The sequence below is a fragment of the Chionomys nivalis genome, chromosome 11, assembly GCF_950005125.1.
Source record: "Chionomys nivalis chromosome 11, mChiNiv1.1, whole genome shotgun sequence".
NCBI classification, from domain to species: domain Eukaryota; kingdom Metazoa; phylum Chordata; class Mammalia; order Rodentia; family Cricetidae; genus Chionomys; species Chionomys nivalis.
The window spans coordinates 5,217,446-5,235,038 of NC_080096.1; the positions used below are offsets into that span (position 1 = coordinate 5,217,446).

The 17,593-nt window shown below is 44.4% G+C and overlaps 1 protein-coding gene across 14 annotated transcripts in view; it reads left to right on the forward strand.

Annotated features, from left to right (window-relative positions):
• The window catches only part of Camta1 (calmodulin binding transcription activator 1), an 820,478-nt gene that overhangs the window by 798,919 nt on the left and 3,966 nt on the right, over nucleotides 1-17,593 (forward strand). For 8 of the 14 annotated variants that reach the window (XM_057784922.1, XM_057784929.1, XM_057784927.1 and 5 more), the window contains 7 exons: nucleotides 1,515-1,702; nucleotides 2,142-2,388; nucleotides 3,268-3,339; nucleotides 5,099-5,119; nucleotides 6,327-6,520; nucleotides 7,519-7,593; nucleotides 10,084-10,114. In XM_057784922.1, the coding sequence (XP_057640905.1) occupies nucleotides 1,515-1,702; nucleotides 2,142-2,388; nucleotides 3,268-3,339; nucleotides 5,099-5,119; nucleotides 6,327-6,520; nucleotides 7,519-7,593; nucleotides 10,084-10,114 (828 nt within the window). The remainder of the gene's footprint in view (nucleotides 1-1,514; nucleotides 1,703-2,141; nucleotides 2,389-3,267; nucleotides 3,340-5,098; nucleotides 5,120-6,326; nucleotides 6,521-7,518; nucleotides 7,594-10,083; nucleotides 10,115-17,593) is intronic. The other 6 variants (XM_057784923.1, XM_057784930.1, XM_057784925.1 and 3 more) reach the window with 3 other exon arrangements.

The window sequence follows — 17,593 nt, forward strand, 5'->3', positions numbered from 1 at the left end:
TGGGGCTAGATGTGTGTCCCACCATGCCCAGCCTTAGTCAAATAATGTTGTAGACAAAAAAAAAGTTGGTGACCTTTTTTAGGCTTTGTGGTTCACATAGACACTGTTGTAACTGTTGATGTGCTGGAGGAGGACAGAAGCAGCCGTGGACAAAATGAAGGGGTGCACGGAGCTGCAGTGGCCTAAGCTCTAATTACACAAACAGGCAGCTGGCTCTGCCCTGCCTGGTACAGTCTGCCTAGTCCTTGGTGTGAATGATTCCTGTTGGAACCTGTATTAATTACTTTCCTGCTTGGCATAATGAAGCCAGCTGAATGAAGGAAGGGGGTAGTATTTCTGGTTCAGTCTCAAGGTATAGTCCATCGTGGTAGGGAGGCGTGGCAGCAGGGGTAGTCAGGAAACAGACTGGGTACTGGTGCTCCTCGCTGTGTTTACTCAGCCTGTGACCCCGGCCTGTGGGATGGCGCCATCCATTCGGGGTGGATCCTTCTCTCCCTCTTAAACCTTTCTGGAGATGGTCATAGACAGTTGCTCATTGATGTAAATTTTAAAAATGATGTTAAGCAAACATTTAAAATGGGTTTTGTGGGGGTTTTTTGAGTTCTGATTTTTAGATTATAAAATCAGTTCAGCCAACTTTACATAGCTGTCGACTGATCAGAAAGGTCTTAGGTCAGCCTTGCTTCTTCCTCAGCTCCCACATCCCCTTGAATCAGCCACCCACATCTGATTGCAGTCCCAGAATTTTGCCTTCACGGCCTTGTGAACCTCCCTTCAGAACATGCCCTTGCTGGAGGCCAGAGTATTTGGTGAAAACCTAAACTGTTGCATTTTAACTCTAATTTTTAAGAAGTATGTAAAGAATTTTGAAAAGATGAGACCATATCTCCAATCATAAGTACAGATCTTGCAGAGAACCTTAATTTTGTTCCCTGTACCCGTGCTGGGTGCCTCACAGCTTCAGCTCCAGGGGTACAACACCCTCTTCTGGACTATGAGCACCTGCTCTCACATATGCTCACAGACACACCTGTGCGCATGCACACTAACACACAGAGTTAAAAATAATGAATATTTAGGGCTGACAAAATAGCACAGCAGGTGAAGGTGCTTGCCTTCAAGCCTAATGACCTGAGTTTGGTCTCCAGGACCACATAGTAGAAGACACGTGCAGGCACATAAAATGATGGTTTACCTGAAACACCCCCCCCCAAAAAAGATATGAGGTTGGTCCTTAACTTGTTCATGCTGCTGAGAGTAGACAGTGGGCCCAAGACAGAAGTTCTCTAAGATGTGACCAAGGTGTGAGGCTAAACTATGGTTAGGAGATAATCAGGTCTCCGGGTGGGTCACGTATGACTTTAAATGCTATTTGAGTGCATTGGATTGAGGCGTAAACTGGCTGTCCTCCCCCACTTCCCTGCCCCGCCTCCATTCTCCCTTACAAGGTAAGGGTGGCAGTGAAACGGGTTTGAAGGTTTCTGAGCTCAGTGTTCTGTGACCTCTGATTGCAGGTGAACATGATGACCTTGGCGGAACACATTATTGAGGCTACACCAGACCGAATCAAGCAGGAGAACTTTGTGCCCATGGAGTCCTCAGCCCTGGAAAGAACAGATCCCGCCACCATTAGCAGTACGATGAGCTGGCTGGCCAGTTACCTAGCTGATGCTGACCGTCTGCCCAGTGCTGCCCACATCAGGTTAGGAAGATTTGGGGTCTGGGATTCTCTGCTGAGATTAAAGTCCTAGATTTAACTGGAGGCCAGGTGTAAAGAGACTTTCCCAGGAGGGCACGTGGCCTCATGCCACTTCCAAACCCCGGCTCTGCCTTCTCTCCTCTATTACGTCCTCCCCACATGGAGGTTTGGAAAACGCCGTGCCGGGATACACCCTGCTTCAGGGGAAGTTTCTTGGAGGCAGGCTAGTGTTCTTATTGGCCTTAGTGTTCAGCACAGTGCTAAACAGTGCTCAGTATGAATGTAACTGAGGTGCAGCCAAAGTGTTGCGTGTGTTAAACAGAGTGAAGGCATCTGACTGGTCCGGGGTGGCTTCAGGTGGATCCTGTCCTTGTCTCATCGGTTTGCAGGTAATGGACGGTGCGAGTAGCTGTTCACTGTCTTGTCCTTTCCTTTGTTTCAGGAGTGCGTACACTGAGCCCCTAACTCCTTCTTCTAATGCCAGCTTGAGCCCTGCAAGCTCCCCTGTCAGTGAAGTGGCTTTTGAGAAACCCAGCCTTCCCTCGGCAGCAGACTGGTCAGAATTCCTGAGCGCATCCACCAGTGAGAAGGTAGAGAATGAGCTTGCTCAGCTCACGCTGTCCGACCATGAGCAGAGAGAACTCTACGAAGCTGCCAGGCTTGTCCAGACAGCCTTCCGGAAATACAAGGTAAAATAGGGCTGTCTGTGTCCCAGTCCCTCTTCCCTGTGGCTTGTGGTTTGATAAAATGTTTATTGGAAGACTTTATGTTATGTTGTATTATTATCATAATAACATTCAGGAGTTTTGGTCAAATAAAGCCAGTGGAACGGCTGTCATTATCTTATTGTTGATAAGTGACACCCCAGCCACAAGGGATTTATGACCTAAATCATAAATCAGACCCTGAGGACTGTGGGCTGCCCTTGAACCCTGAGAACTCGGTCTTGAAACTTCTGTGTGTGCTTTTTATTGGGGTTGGGAGCTAGGTGGGACTTGGTCACCTTCTGCATATTCCTAAAGGAGTCTGCCCACTCTGCCCAGAGGTGTTAAAAAGGACAGAAGGGGATTATGTAGGAAAGACTGCCGAGAGCCTGGACAATGAGTGTCGCAATGCCTATTTTGTTTAAAAAAAAAAAAACAAACTCTTAAATACATATTTTTAGACCTCCTAACACCCAATATGGTTTGCTTTTTAAAAGCAAAAATAGTTGATTTATTCTGTAAATTCATTTTTCTTTTCTCCCCCTCCCCCCAAGACAGGGTTTCTCTGTGTAGCTTTGTATCCTGTTCAGGAACTCACTTTGTAGACGAGGCTGACCTCGAACTCATAGAAATCCGCCTGCCTCTACCTCCCGAGTTTTGGGATTAAACGCGTGTGCCACCACCACCCAGCTTTTTGTTTTGTTTTCATTTTTCTTAATTCGTAGTGATCATTGTCAATGCAGTTTAGTCAACCTGGGACTTTATTTCTTGGAAAGGCTCACCTATGAGTAAAGGTTTAATCTTGTGTATGTAGACAGTTCTTACATTAGCCGTTGTTGATATCCCCCTCACTTTACCTCTCAGGGCAGACCCTTGCGGGAACAGCAAGAAGTGGCCGCTGCCGTCATTCAGCGCTGTTACAGAAAGTACAAACAGGTAAACTTAGCTGTGTGTCACAGGAGGAAACAGTACCTGTCCACCCGGCCCAGGCCTCAGAGGATGCTGCTGTGCAGTTTGGCTAAAAGCACCACATCCAACTCTTGATAGCAAAGGCCTGATTTGAATTGTTTTGATTAAGAACCAAAGGAAGGACTGGAAAGATGGCTCAGCAGTTGAGAGCACTGTCTGTCCTTCCAGAGGTTCTGAATTCAATTCCCAGCAACCATATGGTGGCTTACAACCATCTGTAATGAGATCTGATGCCCTTTTCTGGCCTGCAGACATACATGCAGTACAGAACACTGTATTTATAATAAATAAATCACAAAAAGGAAGAAAAGAACCAGAGGAAAAGAAAACAGCATTCTGCCACTAAGCTTTAGTTAGCAGAGACACGAATGACAGCAGGCCTTGCTCACAGAGATCATGCTGCACAGTACAGCTTGTGGGGTAGCCACACTGTATCAAGGGGCAGGGTATCCTGGTCTTCTAGGAGCACCACAGCCCCCTCATAGCTGCACAGTTCAGCTTGTGGGGTAGCTGCACTGAATCAAGGAGCAGTGTATGTATGCTCGTCTTTCAGGACCACCATAGCCCTCTCATAGCTACTCTTAAGCAGAGAGTTTTATTTCCATTCACAGATGAAGAAGCAGGCTCAGAGAAATGTTAGTTTATAGATACCGAGGTGGTTATAAAATACTAAAAATTGGGCTGAAAAGGTGGCTCAGTGGTTAAGAGCAGTGACTGTTCTTCCAAAGATCTTGAGTTCAATTCCCAGCAACTACATGGTGGCTCACAGCATTCTACAATGTAATGAGATCTGGCGCCCTCTTCTGGCTTGCAGGTATGCACGCAGGCAAAACACTGTATACACAATAAATAAATAAATCTTTTAAAAATAATAATAAAACAAAATACTGAAACTTTCCTTATTAAATTTAGACCAGTTTCTATGTTAAAATTTGGTTATGTTACTTGGAACAGTGGCACAAGCCTCCAGTCCCAGCATTCAGAGACCAAGATGGCAAGTTCAAGGCCATCCTGGACTCACTATTATACACACACACACACACACACACACACACACACAAATGCATGCACAGGCATGTACACACACGCTGTCAGTTCTGTAAAATAATTTAGAATGCCTTCTTTTATTGGGTTTTGGCTAAGCTTTACATTCTACATAAAGGGTGTTATACTAAGATGTATAATAATTGCAGAGAAATTTGGGCCCCCATGTTCTTCTTCAGACCTAGAATTTTAGTTTTTAATGTGAATTGCTGGAGTTTTTCTCTTGTTTTTCAAGCTTCTCCTTCAGACTTTGTCAGTGGGCAGAAAAGCAAGGGCTCCAGCTCTAGCTGTTGAGTCCAAGATCCCAGACACTGAAGGTTTATTGTGCAAACGCTGACACCGCAGCCCTGTGTCTCAGATCAGTGAACAGGCTTCAGGTTAGCACTAGATGGTACACAGACGAAAGGGTTGAAGTCTGTGATGACAACAGGTACTTCCAAAAAGAAGAAGAAAGAAAGAAAAATCCCTGCTGAATATCACCTGTGGCTAGGGAGATGGAAGGGTTATCTTTGGAAATGGTGACACTTGAGGCTGATATTTTAGAAGGCGGAAAGCAGTAATATAGCCAGGCTGCCTTTTCTTTGGTTTTGGTTTTGGTTGGGAGCTGCACTGATTTTGGGTTTTTGGTTTGTTTCCTGTATTCGGTAATCTAACGGTATTGTATTTTCTGTTTCTCCCCAAGCTGACATGGATAGCCTTGAAGGTAATGCTATACACCCAGTCCTCTCACAGACCATTCCACCAGAGTCACAGACTGCACACCCATCACCAAACACATATTCTTTGCCAGGCCACCTAGCCATACCACATCTATCCTTGGGGACCTGTGAATTTTCTAGCAGATTTGGCTTGGGGTTTGATAGTAGGTGGACATTTTTATGACCAGGTCAGTCCACCAGATCAGTGACTTTGAACCTAGTGAATATTAAGCAAATACCATATTTCTGTGGTGGGCTTCACGGTGATCCCAAGGATCAGAACATGCTCTATCGTCAGGCCAAAATGACGAGACTTACAGAAGCTCCGTAGGATGCAGTGTTCTTACCTTAAAGGACTTTTGGTTGGATGGAAGTGAATGTAAAGCAGGTCAAAAGAGATCAGAGTGACTTGCTTTGGACATTCTGAGAAGTCAGTTTCCTTCCCTTGTGTGATGACACAGCTAAGGATGCAGTTGGGCATGGAGGGTGGGGTTCTGAGTAGTTTGTTCCCTTATAATAGTAAGTTGCCTTCTTCATGTGACTTCACTGTGTTAGAAACTTGAGACTGGTTGAGAAGCAGGCCTGGCCACTGGACTGTGGCTGTGGAGCATGTTGGGTTGAAGGCCTCTGCCACTGACTTCTAAGCAGCTCACAACTCTGGCAGCCTTCCAAGGTCATTGCATGGCCACTGTGTGGGTCTAATGAGTATTAATCTTTTGCAGGGTGAAATGGCTTAAAGGTGTCAGCGTTTCATGATAAGCCTTGTTTTTGGGACTTTGTAGCTCCATTAGAAACTTGGCATGGAGCAAATTGGTTAGAAAGAGGTGCTGACTGCTAGGTGGTGCAGAATGAGTAGAGTCAGGAGACATAGTAAGGGTTAAAGCAAAACCAAATTGGATAGCAAATGCTCATCTTAAAACACTGCTTAAATGTTACATTCTAATTGTTTTGGACTCAAGTGTCTTAAATATACTAGAAATCATCAGGAGAGGCAGAGTAAGATGCTGTCTGAGGATGGAAGTGCCGTGCTGCCTGCAGGCTGTCCTGAAAGTGGTTCATTCCATTTTGGAAGACTAGATGGAAGATAGCTGTTGGAGTTTTGTAGTCAGCCCCATCAAAGATGAGAGTAGGAAAGAGGGGTTCTTACTTCCTGAGCTCAGAGGACTTTTGGCTCCCGTTGTTATTGTCCCGTTCCTTCTGTGTCCCCTGTAGTATGCACTTTACAAAAAGATGACCCAGGCGGCCATCCTCATCCAGAGCAAATTCCGAAGTTACTATGAACAGAAACGGTTCCAGCAGAGCCGGCGAGCTGCAGTGCTGATCCAGAACTTCTACCGGAGTTACAAGAAGTGTGGCAGGAGACGGCCAGCCCGCAGGACAGCAGTCATCGTGCAGCAGAAGCTTAGGTGGGTCACATGCCTGCGGGGCGTGGGGGAAGACCTGCCTGGCATGGTGCAGGGCCTGAGACGTGGCAGCAGCTCTGTCTCCAGCTACTCCAGGTGTTGTGGCTTTGTCTAGCGATACCTGTGTTGTTCTCTCTCTGAGATCCTTTCTGTAACTGCCACGTGTTACTTGAATGTCACTGGCTAACTTCAGTATAAGTTAAAATGTGTCAGAACTAAAATTTATACTTAACGAGGCGTCATTCTGCAGTGTTCTGAACTCACTAATTACTCAGAAAGAGTACTTAAAGCTCGGTGACTACATCTGAGACAGTAGCAGCCTGAAGATTAAAACCAGAAAATAGTCTAAAGAGAGTATCAAGCTCAGACGACTTCATGCCTACACTGAGGAGGTCTGGCTACTGCCAGAAGGCCTATTTCCACCAAAAGAAAACACCTGGGAAAGACCTGGGTATGGTGGTACACACCTGTAATCCCAAAACTCTAGAGGCTGTGTCGGGGATCATGACTTAGAGGCCAGCCTAGCCTACACAGCAAAACCCTGTCTTACCACAGACAGACAGACATACATTGTAAGAGCATATGGAGGCATCCTCTGGATTTTAATCTTCATATTGCCTCCTTAAAACTTGGGAGAGGTCCATAGCTCTGCTGGCAAAGTGCTTGCCTAGCATGCACAAAGCCCTGGGCTCATATCTGACATCACATAAACTGGTCAAGGTAGCACATGCTTGTAGTCCCAGCAATTGGGAGATGAAGGCAGGAAAATCACTGGGGGTTTGCCAGCCTGAGATACAGGAGACGCTGGCTCAGACACAGAAAACAAAGGCATGGGAGAGTCACTGTGGGAGCAGCGTGTGCTTCTCAGTTGCACGTGTGACACAAACCATTTAACCGTTTAACTGGAAGTCTCCTAGCCTGTAAATCAGAACACTTCTCAGTGTCTGCGCTATAAGCTTTATGGAACCTTTCTTGTGACGATAATGTTTCGGCTTTTTCAGGAGCAGTTTGCTGACCAAAAAGCAGGACCAAGCTGCTCGAAAAATAATGAGATTTCTACGTCGCTGTCGTCACAGGTACACAAAGTCCTTATCTCTCAATGTGCTCATCAATAGTAACCAAACAGCCCTGACCTCCCTAACCATTGGCTGACTCTGTGTGGTGCTAGTGACCTCCAGCAAGCGTGGGGTAAGCACTCCGTCACACCAGGGTGGTGGAACTCTAGGCACTACCACTGGGCTGGAACGATTTGAGAAGGTGTGTGTGTCTGACCATGGGACCCAAAACCATGTCTTCCTGTTTGATTTGGGCGTGCATGTAATTTATTTGTACTTAGCTTTTAGTTCAAATTTCTCTTTAACCTCTGTAACTCATATGCCAGTTTGCATTATGGGCTTCACTGTGTGTTTACTCTGCTAATAGACATCCACACAGAAAATCAAGGAGAAAAGAAAAAAGACACTCAAATGCCATCTAGTTTTTTGCCTGTGGAAGTTCCACTAAGCAGTTGGTGCCCTCTGCTGGACATGTAGAAGATAGTATTTCCATTCAGTTGACCACAGAGAGCCAGTCTGATTTGGTCCAAGGTGAGAGCAGGGAACACAGAGGACAGAGCATCTTCTCATGGAGCCATGCTGGAGGAGTCTTTCCTCAGATGAGAGCTTTCTTGGTGAAGACTGAGACTTCTGGGGCTGGAGAGGAGCCTCGCTTTCTCTCCGTAGATGAAGTCAGGAGTCTGTAACAGTGGCCACTGGCGCTGCACTGAGACTCCCCTCCATGTAGTGTGTGGTTTCCCAAGCACCAGGAGCTGTGCAGGTGAGAGCAGCAGACTCGAGCTGGCTCCGTGCTGCCTGCTCTCTGCTGTCTAACCATCCCGAAAGCCTTGCGTTCAGTTTCATGTCAGAGCTTTCACTTCAGTTTTTCTTACTCTTAAAGCCATTTAAGTTGCTAATATTTGAAAATACTTTGCCCTTGAGACTTGCTTGAAGTTTAACTGGGAACTTAAACTCTTACTTAAGTCAACACAGACACACATCTGTGTGACTATAGAAAGAAACATGCATAAAACCTTAAAGAGTAAGTGTTAAGATGCCAGGCAGTCTCTAGATGGAACACGGGACATCAGGTACATCCCCTGGATGCTGTCTTCCCTGCCTTGGATCAAGGTTTCACCTCCACCACCACCAGCACCCTCTCCTACTCCTGCCCCAGGAGCTAGCACATGAAATACCAGTGTGAATAAGCTGACTGAGGAAGTCCTGGCAGGAAAGGGATAGTAAACTATAGAGTGTTCTTCACGTAACGAAAGTGGTTCTGCATGTTTTCCCAGAGTCCATCTCCTGTCTCTGCTGTTACGCCTTGTGTTTCAGTTAGCAGTTGTGCGCTCACAACCTGGTAGGACAGCTGAGTTTCTTCAGTTGGTAAAATACCTTGAACTCCCTAGGTTCTTTTTCTTATACCCTCACGTGGTCACTGCCCCCCTCCCCACTTTTCTTTTGCCTGTAGAATGAGAGTCCCCAAAAGACTGTCCAGCACAGAGACTGGTAGCCTTAACCCCTATGCAGTCACTGGTCAACTTCATGAGGCTGGTTCATCTGCTCCAGACCCCAACATTGCTCTTGAGGCCATTTCCAAGAACATTTGAAGGTTAAACTGTGCTGTGTTGAGTTCAAATGCACATGAGAAAAGGAGTGTAGGCAACGCAACCTGAAACCCTTCACTGAGTTTGCAGTGTGTGTTTCTTCTGAGGGTGTGGTCTGTGTTTACAGTGGGTGAGTTGAATGAGTAAGATATTGAAAATATGATTGCATAAAAGACTGCTTCCTAACGTAGGCTGGACAGAGGAACCCTGCTCTTACCTCTGAGCTGCTGGGAGGAATTTGCCAAATGTCTCACCTGTCTTGAGTTTCTGCTCTAACCAGTGGGGCTGGCAAGGTCTGCTGTGAAGAGAGCATCAGGTTTGGGGCTGTATCTGCTCACAGTTTGCAGCAAAATAAAGACTGTTGCTCTTTTGTTGGCCTTCTATGGTTCAGATGATAGAAAATTGTACAGGCCAACAGCAGGAGCCTTTGCATATTGGCTGTGAAGTGTGTATTACTCTCCATTTTTGTGTGTTCATTTAGCATATCATTAAGGAGCATGGCGAAGCCCTGGACCTCTCTCCTGAGGGTTATTTTAACTTGTGTTTTCCCTGGATGTGTGCAGACCATTCTGGTTTGCTTAGCACTGCTTTCAGGAGCAGCACTGTCATGGTTATTGTCTGTTAGAAGCATTACAGTCTGTATTAAATAGAAAACTTCGTGGTACCCTCTCAACAAGGTAGGTAGACAGTGGCCTCAGAAATCGGCAGGTGTCCCATTTCTAAGTCATTTGACCCCCAATGGTTTTTAAAAGCAAGTTGATGGGTTTTCTTCCTGCTCATTTCACATCCCCTGCCATCACCCTTCTCTTCCTTCCCCACTGAAGAAAACACTTGGTAGTCTCTGGTTGAGATAAAGCTATTGCTAAGATTTCTGCTGTGTCCCTCACATGCTAATAGCTCTCTGGTGTTGTTTTACTGTCTAAAGCCCCCTGGTGGACCATAGGCTGTACAAAAGGGTGAGTTTAGCTGCCTGCTAGCCAGTTTCTCCTTATCTTCCATTTTCAATATTTTGCTTTTTGCTTGCTTGCATGGGGCTGCAGCGTAGGTTTGCCAGTAAGTTTCACATCCATTCTGAATGAAAAATAAAATACAAACTAACCCTGACTACTAACACTGCTGTTTTATGCAACAGGAGAACAATCACTTAAGGTAGAGGTTCATATGCATGAGGAAGTGTGAGGGAGGGACCTTTTGAGACCACTACCCGGCATGCTCAGACCAGGTGGAGTGCCTTCCACACAGGCCTTCCTGCTTACATGAGGCTGTATGACAAGGAAAATTCAGCAAGTGGTTTTGTAATTATAATACCTGGCTACATCTTTTCCTCAACTTTCATTTTCTCAAAATTTCTTAGGCAAAAAAGCCCATTAGGAAGTACTAGGCTTTTTTTAAAAAATTATTTATAGATACTACTTCCCTGTCACCCTGCCCCTAGAGTTCAGTTTTTAAATCACTCTTCCCTTGTGCTGAGGAAAGTGAAGCTGTGGCGCTGCCCTTCAGAGCCTGCCTAGGACACTGAGCGCACACAAAAGACTCGCTGGATGTCAGCACTGAACTGCAGTTGCTGATGAAGACGTGTGCGATCTGAGCTGAGAGACTCGTGTCACGTCTGGGAGTGGCCGCTCCAGAAGCATTTGTGTTTTAAAGACAGTGTCTTGACTAGGTAGGCAGTAGACATTGCTAGTGTTCTCGAGGTCTGAGAATACGATCCCAGTTTGCAGATAGGCACAGGAGCATCGGAGAGTGCAGCTGAAATGCGTTGTAAGGCACAGGAAACCTTGATAACACTCACAGCATTGGACTGGAGCCTGAGTAAACTCTGGTAACCTTTTCTTATGTGGCACTAGAAAGGACGCTAGGTCAGTGTCGCGTGGAGGTTACCTCTGTCAGCCTCTACAGACATGACAATGAGTTTTTACAAGTTTTTCCTGAGTCGTGACTTATGTGTAGAACAGTTGTGACTGCTTTAAAATCAGAACTAAAACAAGTCAACTATGAATAGCTGCCGAAGGAGAAACTTGGAAACAAAACCAGAAACCCAGCTATGCTGGCAACTTCAGCGGTTCCCACTCTAATGTTAGACAGTTGTTTGCCATTTGAAAAGAGCATTCAGGTCCCATGTGGTAGAGCCTCTCGGAGATATCTGTGCCTGAAGTAGACAAGGCTCCACCTCATCCACTGCATACACAGATAACACTTGTTTTCATCAGACATGACAGCGACCCCTTCAGGAAGACAGGTGCATGGCCTAGCACTCAGTTTCACTCAGAGGTAGTAGCTTGCATGTTAAATGCGGTTCGTAGAGCCTGCCGAAAGGAACGGGCCTTTTATTAGAAGTGGTTGCTTACGCACTTTTGAAGCTTGTTAGTTTCGGGTATGTCAGTGGTGATCATTGTCAAGAGCACATTTTCTAAAGGTGATCTCAGTGCCAACTGGAGTCCCTACTTTAATTTCTCTAGTGCCTGCTGCATTCTGCCATGAACTCGAAGACTCCCACTCATGCATGGGAAGCTGGAATTTCATAACATCCCTTATGCCTCAGCGCAGTCAGCAGGGAGCTTGAGAGAGAGGAGTCAGGAGGGTTTGAGGGTCCTTCTGGGATGGGACCATTTATCTACCTCTTTATTGAGGAATGACTTGTCTATGGCTTTGCAGTTGCCAATAAGATCTCCTCTCCCTCTCTCTTCCTCAGGAACCTGCAGTGGCAACCCCCCCCACCCCGTTTGTAGTCCCCAAGTGGAACTCCTTGGGAGCTGAGCATTCCCTCAGTATACCTGGGATGGCATGTCAAAGAGGAAAACATGCTTATTCTGTTAGTTTGTAAAGTACAGAAAATCAGTCAGAGGTTTATGTGTTAAGAAGTAATGGAAATGGACAGTTAAATTTCATGATGCAGTGTGAACCATGCTGTTGACCAAACTCTTAGGTCCACAACAGAAGGACCGCCACAAAGGTAGGCGCCACCATCAGCAGTTTTAGGACACCACAGGCTTGTCCCAGCTGCAGGGTGACCCAAAATTACCTCGGTGTCTGAGAAAGGACACCAGTACTCTTCTAGTGCAGGTCATTTGTGTCTGGCCTTTCACCCAGGCTTACCTCCTGATTTACCCAGTAACTGAAAATGGAGTTACCAACTTCTTAATAAGCTTGTGGGAAGGTTTTTGGCTTGGGGCTTTGTTTTCTTTCTTTCTTCTCTCAGATACATTAGTTTTCTGTTAAGGTTTAAGAAAATTTCCAAGCCGGGCAGTGGTGGCACACGCCTTTAATCCCAGCACTCGGGAGGCAGAGGCAGGCGGATCTCTGTGAGTTCGAGGCCAGCCTGGTCTACAAGAGCTAGTTCCAGGAGAAGAACCAAAAGCTACGGAGAAACCCTGTCTCGAAAATCAAAAAAAAAAAAAAAAAGAAAAGAAAAGAAAATTTCCAAAGGTCTGTAGGGGAAGTACCATTTTCCACACGGACTTCTGATGTTCTGATGTGTCTCATATAGTGTTGCCCAGTTTTACAGCCAAACCACTGAGATACATGTTCAGGAAACAACTTGGCCTCAAGGTATTGAGATATAATTGGCTGAAAATGCATGAGAACACAAAGATACAGATTGGTTTTGCCCTTCTGTCTTGAGGACAGTCCTTTTGTGGCCCTCATAAATGAGGGAGGCCATTCTCGGTATTTCCTAGACAGGTGTCTCCTTTCCCCACAGTCAAGGAGGGCTATGATCCCTGTGGCATTTAATAACCTGTATTTGGAAATGACTGCTTTTCTGCTCATGTTCAGTAAAGGCGGGTGCAGGTCTCAGTCTCTCTTAGAGGAAAAAGAGGTAACATGCTCAATCACAAATATTTAGGCCACAGGTTTTCCTGTATTTGAGAACCGGGTTTCAAACCCTTTCCTTTTTGCAGTAGGTTGTTACCAGCTTCTGGAAGTTACAAACCAGCATTTGCTTTGCTGTATCCTTTTATCCAAGGGACCATTTTCTGACCCCGCTTGAAAGGGTACTGCTGTAGAAAGGCCAACAGTTGGTCAAGGGCCCACACACGTGTTAGCTAAGTCTTTAGTAAAATAGGCATGAGGTTTGGATTCCAAGTGTCCCCGTGCATCCAAGAAGTCAGAAATGAATGTGGAATAATGTGTCATGAATCTCAAAGTAATTGTGTCTCACTTGCCTCTTTTAGGAAATGAATATTTTTGGAACACAGTGGTGTGTGTTAAATTGCAGACAACATGCTCTCTGTCATTCTTATTGGGCCTTTCTGTCTTTTTTATTTTGCAATCCAAATGAGATTTCTGGAATATGGCAAGATCTCTCTTTTCCTAAATCCCCCACAAGCTGTTGCAGCCCTGAGAGCAACAGGTAACTAACCAGAAAGCAGCATCAGGCTGCCTTGTGGATTTTTGACGGCCAGTACCGTGAGACTCTGCCTGCTGAAAGCCACTGACTCATGAAGCATTTCTCTGGCTGAGCGGCTTTGCCTGGCGCTTTTCCCATGGACCATTGTTCGCTAGGGTTTCTGAAGCAGGCCTTTTCCATTTATTCATGAATTCTCACTAGACATCTGATGGAGTCGACCCTGTGGGCTTCTGCTGGCTTTCAGGGCTTTGCTTTTTACATTACTCGAGTCCATTATAATGCAGCTTTCTTTCTGTTTGTAGTTGAGATTGTACTGTCATGGTATCTCAGAGTGTCAATTATTTACAGCCTGGAATGCTCGAGAAAAATCGTGGGCTTGTCTGGTAATGTTACTATTTGAAAGATCACAACTCAAAGGCTTGATGTCCTGATTTCCTGTACCTCCAAGCTAGTCGAGTACCTTCCATATTACCGATAGGAGAGTCAGAAATACGGTCCTGGGCATGGTGAGATGGTTCAGTGGTTACGAACACTTGCTGTTCTTGCAGAAGATGGAAGTTGGGTTCTTGGCATCCACCTGTAGCTCCAGCTCCAGGGGAGAGCATCTACACTTTTGTGCATATGCCCCACATAGACACACACACATATGCATAATTAAAAATAGAAATGTGGTTCTTATAGCTCTCCTTAAAGGAAACAATGCCTATTGCCCTTATAAAAACAGTAGCTTCTGTCCTGTATTTGTCTGTAGTCTGTCATGGAAAACTAGTTTGCCTGTCTTCTGGGTAATGGGATTCAGAAACAAGTACAATTCATTCATAGATAGCTAGATAATGGGCACTTCTTTCTTTGTCCTATATGAGCCTCGTATTCGTAATTCTTTAAGAAAACCCAGACCTCAGCAATCCTTAGCTGCTGTGAGCACAACAAGGTTGACTGAGTGCCTACGTTCTAAGTTGTCTGGGCAGTAAACACAAGTACTGCATTTTCAACTAGGAATCTAACTTCACAAATTCAGGTCTGTGTTTACCAAGTTCATGTACTGAACCTGTCTAGAGCACAGGAGATACCAAGCAAAATGGTTCAGACATTTGATTTTGGTTTGAGTAAAACAAAAATGAATTATTTTTCCACTGAATTTTTTAGTTTCTGTCATATGAACACATTTATAAGATGAAGTTGTCAGTAACCATTTAGGGCCAGTGATACGGCTCAGTGAGTAGAGGTTCCTGCTGTACTCACTGGAGTTGGATTCTCAGAGTTTATGATAGTGGGGAACATGGACTCCTGAAGGTGCCCTCTGGACTTGGCATGTGCACGTACCTGCGTGTGCACATGCACTAAAATAAAAATTTAAAGAAACATCTTAAAGAATGCTAAACAGGCATGATAGTTAATATAGAAACACGTATCTCTTGTAGCTCATGGAGAACAAACACATGAGCAAGGAGGAAGACACAGGCATAATTGTTAAACTTCACATCTTTCTGGTTGATAAAGGTTTAGTGATTATCTAGGTCTGTGACTGATGAGGCAATATCGATTTTTTTTTTGTAAAAAATTTTTTTAAATACTTGAAATTTCCATTTCTTAGAATTTGTTGAAAAATTCTATTACTTCAGATATCATCCCAAATCAATTTAGAGGTATAAACTTTCTTTGGAGGCAATATAACTTGAATACATGACTTTATCTGCCTGATATTTGATTTAAAGGAAAACGTAGACACCTATTCCATCTTGTTATCTGTTCAAATGCTGTGAAGCCCCTTTGTGATGTCAGTAGGACAGGTGGCAGAGGTCTGTATCCTGCTGTCTCGGGTGAGTTCATGTCTGTCTAGCATGGCAGGCTGTCTTCTGGGATTACAGGCATATTCTTTATGTATGGCTCAGGGTTCCAGAATTGTTACAACAGGGGCATTTTGTATGAGGGTGTTCCCCCCATAACATTGTAATTAAATTCAATACAGTACTTCATGGAGGATGCTATCCTAGAATGGAGAAAACAATCACTTTCAGTTCCATCCAAAGTATAGTATTTCTTCACATTTATTTTTCCTATTAAAGTCTTTTGGAATAAACAACATAGGAGAAATTTTTTAAAACCTGTCTGTTAGAAGCACTGAAGTGGAAGAGAATGGCTTTGAAGTCAAACAGACATGGGCTCAAGTTGCTCTCTGTCATTTATCAGCTACACAAGTTGAGGCAGCCTGCTTGATTCCTATGAATCACGTTCTGCAGTTATAAATTAGAGAGAATGACTGTTAAAATACAGTCACTATAAGGTCACAGGTTCTCAGCAACCTTTGACGACACTGGAGTATTAGATTTTCTCCACACTCCCTTTTCTCTAGTTCACCCCTCAGCAGACATTTGTGTAAAGAAAAGTTCTACGGCATTTCACTCCTTTGACGTCATTTATGTCCCAGTATAGTGTGAGAATTCCATGATGAGATTAACGTACCTAAAAACTGGAATGTTCCCAGTTTTCCCATATAGATGTCTGTGTGGACATACCCCCTTCTTAGTGGTCTGTGAGAACATCACTAATTCGTAATTACTTCAGCATTAATTTAAACTTTTGTGAAAACTTAATTGACATTAGTTCCAAAAGAAGTCGGTGGCAGAGTTGGGGGTGACTGCAAAATCAAATGTGACCAGTTTAACTAGATGAATAGTCTTTACTATGTCTATCCCGATGAACTGGTTATAGATTCTTTGGTATGAAGTTGCCTAAAACATTTCACTCTCCTTTTTATTTCACATCGGTGATGAACTCAATGTGTGTAAAGCATTTCTGATGGTTCTAGAAGGGCTGTCTTTATGGGTGATGCTATCAGATTCTGAAACTCTAGAAGTCTCAGCAGTAATGCTATGAATGAGTTCTGTGCTGATGCACAGACAAAACGTGGTATTTGACATAGCATGCACATCTTACAGGACTTTGGCAGATGGGTCTGCGTGAGCACAGAACTGCATGTCTGGAAGTGAGGTTGGCATCTGTGCATGCCTTGCATTGTTCCAGCCAAAAGGGATGTTAGTCTAGATGCTGCATGTTTAAAAATTGAACACCGACCTATAGCATGTTTCAATTTTTAAGAAGCCATTTATCAAGTATGCATGTCCAAAAATAGGGGCCTATAATCATACACAATTCTATACTGCAACATGATGCCACATCCTAGGATCTAATGTACCATGGTATCCTTAACTGTTAAATGCGTATTAAGCTGGATGGTGATGGTGCACACCTTTAATCTCAGCACTGGGGAGGCAGAGGCAGGTGAACCTCTTGAGTTCAAGGCCAGCCTGGTTACAGAGAGAGTTCCAAGACAGCCAGGGTTACACAGAAAGACCCTGTCTTTTAAAAAAAAAAAAAAAAAAAAAAAAAAAAAAAAAAGTAGCTTTAAGAAAGACGGACAGGATAGTTTGGGGATCACACTCCATTATTAAGTTAAACAAGCAAGTTTTCATATGTAACAGCAATTTAATATAAAGGATAAAGCTTTTCTTCCAAAAGAGTATATCTTCTCTCTCTGAAGAGATCACATCAGGGTTTCACAGTACTAAGAAATGATTCTGCTTCAAGGTTGTAAATATGAAAATTCTTAAATTTCTTAGAATATATATTCCTTTCCATTCATTTCCAATAAATATAGCAATACTTTATTTTGTTTCCAAGAATGTTCCTATTTGCCTGAATCTTACTGTGTTTAGAAGATAGTAGCACTCATCTTGAATAACTTTTAATGGACTGGTATAGACAGTTGGAGAGACCCTGGACAGAATCAGAGGCCACATTTGGCAGACTTCTGAATAAACCCACTGCCAATCTGATGCTTTCTTTTTCTGTCACTGGGGCAATGTAGGGAAGTCCTCAGAAACTCTTGGTTTTCTTACGCAGACTTCTGGGGAGCAGATATTACTCTGTGGCATGTAGCATCTGCAGACTGCCCGACACAGTAAGCACTGCTTTGCATCCGACCGTTCTGCCATCAGTGCATTTGCCATTACAGTGTGCAGAGGATGCTCTTAGAACCTGAAGCTCTTCCCATGCACCCCATCTCTTCGGGCACCACATTTGTGAT